This window comes from Polypterus senegalus, chromosome 13 (assembly GCF_016835505.1).
Source record: "Polypterus senegalus isolate Bchr_013 chromosome 13, ASM1683550v1, whole genome shotgun sequence".
NCBI lineage: Eukaryota > Metazoa > Chordata > Cladistia > Polypteriformes > Polypteridae > Polypterus > Polypterus senegalus.
In genome coordinates, this window is record NC_053166.1 from 23,143,649 (window position 1) to 23,153,693 (window position 10,045).

The following is a 10,045-nucleotide window of genomic DNA, read 5'->3' on the forward strand; positions in this document are numbered from 1 at the left end:
AGATTATAATTAGGTGGCAAGGTTGATAGCAAACTTAAAATGAAATCACTTTACAGTTAAACAAATTTACATAAGACAAGTTTAAATTGCATATATTACAACCATTTTTTTCTGTGTTTTAATTTAACGTACAGTTTTAATTTCAGTTTTAATTTGAACTTTCAAATAAAAGAATAGATTGTAAGCAAATCTATACTGATTTCAGTAAGCATAAAGTGTAGATAAATATTATTATAGAATGTTGTTTAAAGGTGCCACTATTGTTTTCTAACTTTACATAAAGTAAATATACCTGTATTTTAATATGAAATAGATACAATTTCTCAGCCACACCGTGTCGCTGTTGACTAGCCTTAAAATATTAACATTCGAATTCAATTGAAGAAAACTGGGAACAAAGACTGTCATTGGTATATTTTGTGAACGTGATTTCTCTGAAAGAATTCTCAGCTGAGACCCGGCTTTATCTGATATTTCACAAATATATAATATTGTGCTCGCGGAAATGCACAGGTTGGTGAATCTATTTTTAATACTCTATAAGACATCATATATATTTTGCTTCAGGTTGCATTATTCTGTTCCCGAGGAAATGCAGGAAGGAGCAATAATCGGAAATATAGCTTCTGATATTGGCGTAGATACAAGCAGTCTTTCTAAACGGGGGCTACAGATTGCTTTAGGAGGTGGGATGCAGTATCTGGATGTTAACAGAATAAGCGGACAATTGTTTATTAAGAAAAAAATCGACCGAGAAAATATTTGCGCATTTAGAGATAAATGCGTACTTAATCTGGAGGCTGTACTTGAAAATCCATTGCAGATATTTAGCATTGAAATAGAAATATTGGATGTGAATGACAATGCTCCGAGATTTCCTTTCAGTGTAAGTCGCATAAACATTTCCGAATCAAAGACAAAAGGGGATAGGTTTTTATTGGTGAAGGCTATGGATCCTGATGTTGGTAATAACACTGTATGTAATTATAAGCTGAGTGAAAATATTTACTTCGAAATTAATGTGCAGACTTGGAAAGCTGGCTCTGTTTCTGCAGATTTAATACTTATAGAGACATTGGATAGAGAACAACAAGCTAGGCACAATTTAATTCTAACGGCAGTGGACTGTGGAATCCCTCCACTGTCTGGCTCGATTAATATCTCTGTTTCCATTCTGGACGCAAACGACAATGCTCCGAAATTTGACAGACAGATTTACGAAGCGGTGATTTCAGAAAATGCATTAATAGGAACGACTTTTATTACACTGAACGCGACAGACAATGACGAAGGCTTCAATGCAGAGTTATTATATTCATTTAACCCTCACACCTCCGAGGAGGCACAAATGAAATTCAGTTTGGATTCGAGAACTGCTGAACTCAGAGTTAATGGACTACTGGATTTCGAACAATCACATCAATATGAGTTATTTGTGCAGGCAAAGGATAACGGACACAGTCCTATGACCGGGCAATGCAAAGTAGTAGTACAAATAATTGACAGCAATGACAACCGCCCTGAAATTAAGGTTGCGTCATTGAAAAGCTCAGTAGTAGAAGATGTACCCATAGGCACAGTCATCGCACTCTTCAGCGTCACGGACTTGGACTCTGGGGACAATGGTATGGTAAACTGTCATATATCAAATAATGAGGAGTTTGAACTTCAGCAGACTATGGATAATGTTTATGCTCTGGTGACAGCAGAACTATTGGATCGAGAAAAAAAATCTAGTTTCAATATCAGAATCGTTGTCAGGGATAATGGAACTCCTTCCTTGTCAAACAATAAATCGATTTCTTTAAAACTGTTGGATGTAAATGACAACGCGCCATCGTTTTCACGTGTCTCATATGAAATTCCCATCCCAGAAAACAACATCCCTGGCTCTCTGCTGTGTTCCATTACTGCAAAGGATCCTGATGCAGATCTGAACGGCGCTGTGAAATATTCCATACAAGAAAAATATGAATTCAATAACACCTTCAGGAACTATTTTTCCATCAATCGGGACAATGGAAACATTTACTCACTGCAGTCTTTCGATTATGAAACACAGACATTTTATACATTTGACGTGGTTGCTAAAGACTCTGGCACTCCTCAGCTAAGCAGCAGCGTGACAGTCAAGATAACTGTTCTTGATGAAAACGATAACACACCGGTTATTGTATCACCCTGGCGCCCTCATGGATCAATAGTTAGTGATACAATTCCGAGTTCGGCTGAAGAAGGATATTTAGTGACCAAAGTTATAGCAATTGATGACGACTCGGTCCAAAATTCACGAATTACATATCATTTGCTTCAAGTTACTGACCAGACATTATTTAAATTAGACCAATACAGTGGGGAACTTCGAACCAGAAGACGAGTGGGTCATAGAGACTCTTCCAAACAAAGACTTGTGATTCAAGCCCGGGACAATGGCACTCCTTCACTGACCTCGACAGTTACAATCCTCGTTTCAAGATCTGACCCAGAAGATAAAGGTCTTCCAGTACGAAATGATGAGCTAGATCCTGAGTTTTTAACGCCCTTAAACATATATTTGATGATCGGTCTTGGGTCTGTTTCACTTCTGTTGCTTTTAACTTTATTGATCTGCATTGCACTTAAATGTCATCATAATCCATCTGACGACAGCACAAAATCAGCAAATCGGAATAGCTGCTACAGCCAAAGAGATTCGATGATTTCCGACCTGCCGGCACACTCGACTTTATATTCGAGCGACGCCTACTGGCACAGCGTGCTTTTAGCGGAATCAAGAAAAGGCAAAATGCTGGTGAGGCAGTCAATGCCCAATGGAACTGGCTTCATCGTGTCAAGTTTGGAGAGGAATTCGGATCAGGGAACGATAAGTGAATTAGCTGAAACACCAGTTCAGGTAAGACTGCTGTAGATACAGGTATTATTTTAATTTATTAGAGATGTGTCAACGACATCACTATGGAATTTGTACATTAAGATAAGAAAAACTGCTTTGTACAGCTGATTTAAATATAGTAAAGATTTCTTTAATGATGAAGAAAAATGTTAAATATGCTTTTTGCTCTTTCTAAATACTTCATTGTATATCAGATGTCTTAAAATATAGTTTTAATTTGTATTATTATAAAGCAGCTTTGCCTAGCAGTTAGGAGACCCGAGTTCGCTTCCCGGGTCCTCCCTGCTTGGAGTCTGCATGTTCTCCCCGTGTCTGCGTGGGTTCTCTCCGGGCACTCCGGTATCCTCCTATAGTCCACAGACATGCGGGTTAGGTGAATTGGCGATCCTAAATTGTCCCTGGTGTGTGGGCGTGTGTGTGTGCCCTGCGGTGGGCTGGCACCCTGCCCAGGGTTTGTTTCCTGCCTTGCGCTCTCTGTTGGCTGGGATTGGCTCCAGCAGACCCCCGTGACTCTGTGGTTGGGATATAGCGGGTTGGATAATGGGTGGATGGATGAAGCAGCTTTCCTATTACACATCAGATCAGGTTGGTTATGGAATAGACAATACATTTAAAAACATACAAAAAAAATTAAGGAGTCAATTGGGCAGGCTGTCCAGAATTAAATACAACCAAATAAGCACAGATAATATAAACAAATGCAAGTCTCTTAGTTTAGAGCTGTCCTCTCTTATATTGTCTTTTAAGTAAAATAAACAATATTAAATAATGATAAAGAACATTATGATGAACAAGAGAAGAATGTATAATGTTTAAACTACGGACAGGCAATGAACAGGTTGAAAATTGAACCCCGATGTTATGAAATTATGCTTTAAAACTGCTTTAGTTAGCAATTACAAGATTAGCAAATCTCTATTATGCAGAATATATTACAGTGTATGATGGATAGCAATTTGTGATGTTTATTAAATGAATTGAATATAGTGCAACCATAATCATTCAGAGCTGAAAACGAAGTGCGTGGATACGGACAGATGTATCAAATGAATAGATATATGAGTATATTTTTTTTTATTTTGTAAAATTGTTTCTTCAACTGTATAGGTTTCTAATCAATTTTAGACATGTGCAGCATGTTATGCATGTGTGAGATATTGGGACAGCTTAGCTATTAGTTAAACAAATGAACCTGATGAGCTAAATGGACTCCTCTCCTTAGTTATATTTAATATGTTCTTATGTCTTTGAAACATTTTTTGGAAAGGCTTCTTCTGCAACAAAGTCTAATATATTATAATTTTCAGGTGATTGATGTGAGTGCAGTTCTTCTTTCTTAGAAAACTGCAGTCAATGTGAGGTTAATCAATCTTACAGCTTTATTGAAGATGCACTCAAAGGAGTAGGTTGACAAGCATTTCTGATCAAGTAATCCCAGGCACTTTCTTTTATGCATGATGCAATGTTAAGCAGATTAAAATAAATGTAACTTCTCTAAATCAATGTCTGCAACAGATAATAATATTTTTTTGCATTTATATAGCGCTTTTCTCATTACTCAAAGCAGAGTCCCTTTTGGCATTTACAGGATTCAAACCGGCAACCCTTCAATTGCCAGTGCAGATCTCTGACCTCAGAGCCACCACTCCACCAACTATACTTCACTTCTACTTCATACTTATTCTTACTTACTTACTTACTTACATATACTTCACTTAATAGTGGTAAAGTAGAATGAGGAACCACTTTTTTTACAGTTTAACCAACCTCTGACCTAATGTTCTATTGTTTTTTTTTGCCTGCTACGGTGCAAACACTTTTAACCTTAGCAATCCCATAAAGAAATGCATCCATATTGTTACTTGTCTTGACATGGCTTTAGACAGCTTTAACCAAATGTGTTCAGGTCTACACACCTTGCAATACAGTAATAAAGATATTTTCTCCCACATTGGGCATGAAGTATCATCTTTATTGCTGTGGTATTGTATTCATTTTATGGCACAGTTTTGTACTGTAGATGTTAGTATGGGTCTGAACAGAAGAAAAGAGAAGTGTTTTTCAGACAAAGTAGACATGAACATGTATAGTTGTTGACAATTTTTGCTCTCATTGTGAAAGCTAAAAAGGGGCATATCTGTGAGACTTAATAGGGATGAGGCTAACCAGGTGAAATGTGTTTGATGATGGAGAGTTTTGAAATTTAAATTGAACCAACTGAATGAGATTAACACATATTAATCTCTTCTCCTTTTTGTATTTGGTTTGTAGTCTATGATGTTAACATTTCAGTTCAATAAATACCTGTTTATTTTCTCTGTCTTATTAGTTTTGGATTCCTTAATGAGAGTACTTTCTTAGTCTGGTGAATACTTCTGTAATGTTAGTTGAAGTATGCACATCATTAATTGCTGAAAGTCATGGCAGTCTGTGCTATATTAGTAAGAAGTGTTTTGTTAAAGCTTCTTTTTCTATTCATTTAATTGGCTGCCAATATTTTGTTCGGTTTAGGTTTTTTGTTATAAACACATGGTATGTATTGCTAACAATGTCAAGTGTTTTGCTAGTGCTGATTATGGAAACACAGATTATTTAATGTGTATACTTTGGTGCATTGTCTAATAGTAATTGTCATATATTAAGCTGAATTTATGTGTATTTTTATGTTTTCTAGTTGATTTTGTTATGTTTGACATGTCTTTATGTTGTTTATGTTGATTTCAAATGTGATTTTTTGTAATAGTGAACTATCCCTTTTAAAAGTAATTAAGTTGCATGTTCTTTGTGAGTGGAGCCTCAGGAGGTGGGACCGCCCTGACATCAGCACTCCTGAGCCATCCCTCAGGCTATTTATGGAGGCAGTTCAGGAGTAGGGATCATTAGTTGTTGTTGGATTTCATTGACTGTAACAGTTTTGATTGGTTGGATTTCCTGTGTTTCTGATTAATTTGTGTTCATTTTGAGGATACTGAGCAGTGGACTGTGTATTAGGAGCTTGGATGTTTAAGATTGCCTTTCAAGCAACCATTTTGCCTCTTTTTGAGTCTTTGAGGCATTTTTGCTTTAAAAATGAATATTTCCTGTTTTATAAAGACTCCTTGTTTAGTTGGTCTCATGAAGCAAAGGTTTTAAAGATTCTTTTCTTGAGAGGCTCTTTTCATAGATAGATGTGTAAGGCACTATATGATAGATAGATAGACGTGAAAGGCACTACATGATAGATAGATAGATAGATGTGTAAGGCACTATATGATAGATAGATAGATAGATAGATAGATAGATAGATAGATAGATAGATAGATAGATAGATAGATAGATAGATAGATAGATAGTTTATTAATCCCAAGGGGAAATCCACATACTCCAGCAGCAGCTTACAAAACATGTAAGTTTATTTTGACCGCTTAAATCCCTTTTGTGCCTGGAAAGCCTGATGCAGGCCAGTAAAGTTTGATTAAAATATTGGGGTGGGCCGTTTCCAGGATGGCCTGGTCAGTGAAGCCTTTTGTAGGTCTCACGCCTCATTCTCATTATTGTTCTGGCTTTATTCCATGTAACAGTGTATTGCCAAGTTTAGTGTGACTTGATGTTCCTGTGCTTTGACTGTTATAATAGTACCTTCAGTATTATTTCTCACTCGGTAGCAGTTTAACTCTCAATATGCATGGCTGATTAGATGCAGGTTTATATACTGATTGCTACAGTCAATTGCAAATAAAGTAATGAAGTTTAAATTCACTTCCTTATTACTAGTGAGTATGCATATTTCATACTGGTGTTTGATAAATTAAGATACTTCTGTAAGAATTTGTCACAAAGAATTACAGTACACTGGGCAATGGATATTTTGCTTCCTGAGCTCTTTTTTGTGTGTACCCTATGGGTTTTGGCTTGCTAATCACATAAATTACACTGACATTTCCTTAGATACATAGGTAGAGATTGCTGTGTACAAAATGTGTAGCAGCTGTACAAAAATGTGACATTTGTTAAAGGTTTAACTTTTTGTAAAGCCAGTGTAGTTTACTAAAAGCCTTTACAATTCTGAGCTGAAAAAATACATTTAGGTTATTTCTTATGTTGTGAATATATTAACAACCAAAAATGCAGTGGAAAGTCATTTAAAGTCAAAGGTGGGACAAAATTGACACAAAAACATGGCAAGGAGAACATTTTTTAGAAGCTATACGAATTATGGAATGTTTAAATGTTTTCTACTGTTCATTAGTTTTGGGGAAATGTCAAAAAAATCACAGTTGCTTTTTTCCAGGAGATTAAATTTTGGGTGGTTTTAGTCTTTTCAAACACGAAATGAGATCAGAATTGACCCAAAGACCTTTTAAAGGTTAAAAGCAATACACATGCTGTTATCTTTAAATATAATAGACTATTGTGGCTGTTTGTTTGTCTATGCAGGATATTAAATCACCTGTAGCTCGTAAACTGTTTGAACTATTGACCTGAAATCTGGTACACATATACTCCGTGAGGTCTACTATCCGCTTTCGGGGTGATGATTGACCTCCAAGGTATTCCTCTTTTTTTTATTTTATTGTAGAACCAACTCTCGGCAGCAGTCAGCAGGGCAGCCATGTGGCCCATGTGTACGGGCACCGATCTCATCCCTACCACCTTCACCATCACTTCCCCTACCTCTTCATATCTTAAATCATTCTTGAGGCAGATTGAAGACAAAAGTGCCAGCTTAAGTGAAAAAACTAAGGAAAACATACTAAGTAATTACAACACAAACACTGACTTAATCAGATTTAATGCGAAAAGATGCCGACGAAATAATAGAAAGAAGCGATGCAGATGAAAAATTGGGATGCGCCATTTGCGTGAAGATTGCGGATGAGTCAGCCATAATGGATGTTGCGGCGGATGTGTGCCACTGAAGAAAACGCTGAGTGGAGTAAAGAAGAGCTGCTCAGAAGGCAGCAAGCACAGCAACCTCTGAGCAAACGAATGCTAAACATACACAGAAAGAGGACAAAAACTATGAATGCTCAAGTCACGTGTATTCACTAACGTTATCGTGCAGTGCGCCATTACTGGTATATGACATCTTTCACAGGACATGGATTTTTAAAATTGAGTTTTACTAACCACATACTATTTTTATTGCATTTACATGACAATACAATATACAATGCACACAAAAAGCACTGCAAATATTATCCATTTACTTTCCAAAAAAGTGCAAACTTTTACCTAGGTGCCAATGTGAAAAAAAATCACATATGTTCACAGTAACATTTTAGTCCATTAAAAAAGTGTGAAAGACATCAAAAAGGAATGGAGAAATGATATACAAACTATATTTTTTTTTTTGTCAGAGGTGTTGATAACATAGTGTCTGAATTTAGTCAGTGCTGAATAAGAAGTCAGTAGAAATATATTTTAGTGAAATTGTGTATTTCCATGTCAATTTTTAGAACCTTTTTGCCAGTTTATAGGATCTCTAAAGACCAGTTCCTGTCCTGGTGATAGTGTGTCCAATGAAGGAATCAGCTTCAAGTGACATATTAGTCATTAGCATGTGAAAATGAATTCATGTTGGATACATTTATATTTGCAAATCATTCAAATAATGTGTCTTGTGCATAGATGATGAAAATAGATTCAATGGAGAGTACACATAAACTTTGAGAAAGTTTATGAAATTAACTGCTTCTCTGCATTCTCAATGAAGGGCATGCTATTCCACCCCATGACAGACTTGGAGAGATTAGCTTGATTTGGGCATACTGTAGACATTTTAATGTCATTGTAATATGACAGTCTTTAGCAGAAGTATGATGGCAGCTGAATTTATTTTGGTCCATCAGTACTCCTTACAATTTATTTTTTTTATTAACAAATTTAATTGAATTTGAGTTATTCATTTTTCACCTATTCAGTGAGCATGTAAAGATGAAGCCTCTTCTAGCAACCTAAAATAGGAACCCAACGTACCTTTCTTATTTTTGTATCTGTTCTTTTCTTTTAATAACTTTAGTGTATGTACTTTTTCTGCATATTGATTCTGATTGTGACTTTTTTGATTAATTAAAGCATAAAATGCAGTACCATTTGCAAAGCACCAAACATTAGGGTGTGCAAATTGAAATGTGCTGAAAGATACTCATTAAGGCAGAAAGATAAATGTTAATATTATACAAAGTTATTGTCTGTTATACCTTCATTGTTATCACTCTTTAATTTAATATTGTTTTTTATCAGTATGCTGCTGCTGGAGTATGTGGATTTCCCCTTGGGATTAAAAAGTATCTATCTATCTATCTATCTATCTATCTATCTATCTATCTATCTATCTATCTATCTATCTATCTATCTATCTATCTATCTATCTATCTATCTATCTATTATATAGTGCCTTTCATTATCTATCTATCTATCTATCTATCTATCTATCTATCTATCTACAGTTAGTTTAGTCTCGCATTTTGGCATACAATCTGTTTGATAATGAACAGCTGGGATTGTGTAACTGTATAATAAATATTTTCTACTGATTTCATTAGTGACATTTGATATTTAGGCTTGTTGCTTGGAAACTCACTTTGAAATGAAAAAAATGAATTTTAAAAGTTGAACAGTTTCTTATTTCTTATTTGCTTCATCCAAGCAACATTCCTTTTTATTGAATATTTTGTCATAGTGGTGTATGAAGTTTGCTGAGACTATTGCACTACTGTTTGTACATGCAGAACATTTAATCATAAACTGCAGACAAATGCATGCAACTCTGTAGGTGTTTCAAGCTCGGCAGCTGTCTGATGTAACAGGGAAAACTACTACTCTATATAAAAATATTCAAGTTGAAGTGATTTCTCAGGAGCTAAATCTGAAATAGTAAACTAATTTGTAATTACTGTCATACAGAATGTTTTCAGGATAGGCTATGTGACAGAGAGAATTGCTTGGGTTGAGATTAATTTAATTACTGTATACATTGGTTATCAACATATTTACACTACTGTTGCTGTGGCTTTAAAGTTAAAAAAAAAAAAAAACACCCTTTATTCTAAAATATTTACCTGTGATGTACTTTACACTTTCTAACATATAGTTTCTAGAATATTCTTTTTACATAATGAAATAATATTTGATATTTTCCAGTTCCAAAGATTTTCAGTGATTGCCAAA

At 35.4% G+C, this 10,045-nt stretch overlaps 1 protein-coding gene across 1 annotated transcript; it reads left to right on the plus strand.

Annotated features, from left to right (window-relative positions):
• The first annotated feature begins 592 nt into the window (after positions 1-592).
• LOC120543287 (protocadherin-10-like) lies at positions 593-2,908 on the plus strand. Its single transcript, XM_039776322.1, has one exon. The coding sequence runs from the start codon at positions 593-595 to the stop codon at positions 2,906-2,908; it is 2,316 nt and encodes a 771-aa protein (XP_039632256.1).
• Positions 2,909-10,045: the final 7,137 nt, after the last annotated feature.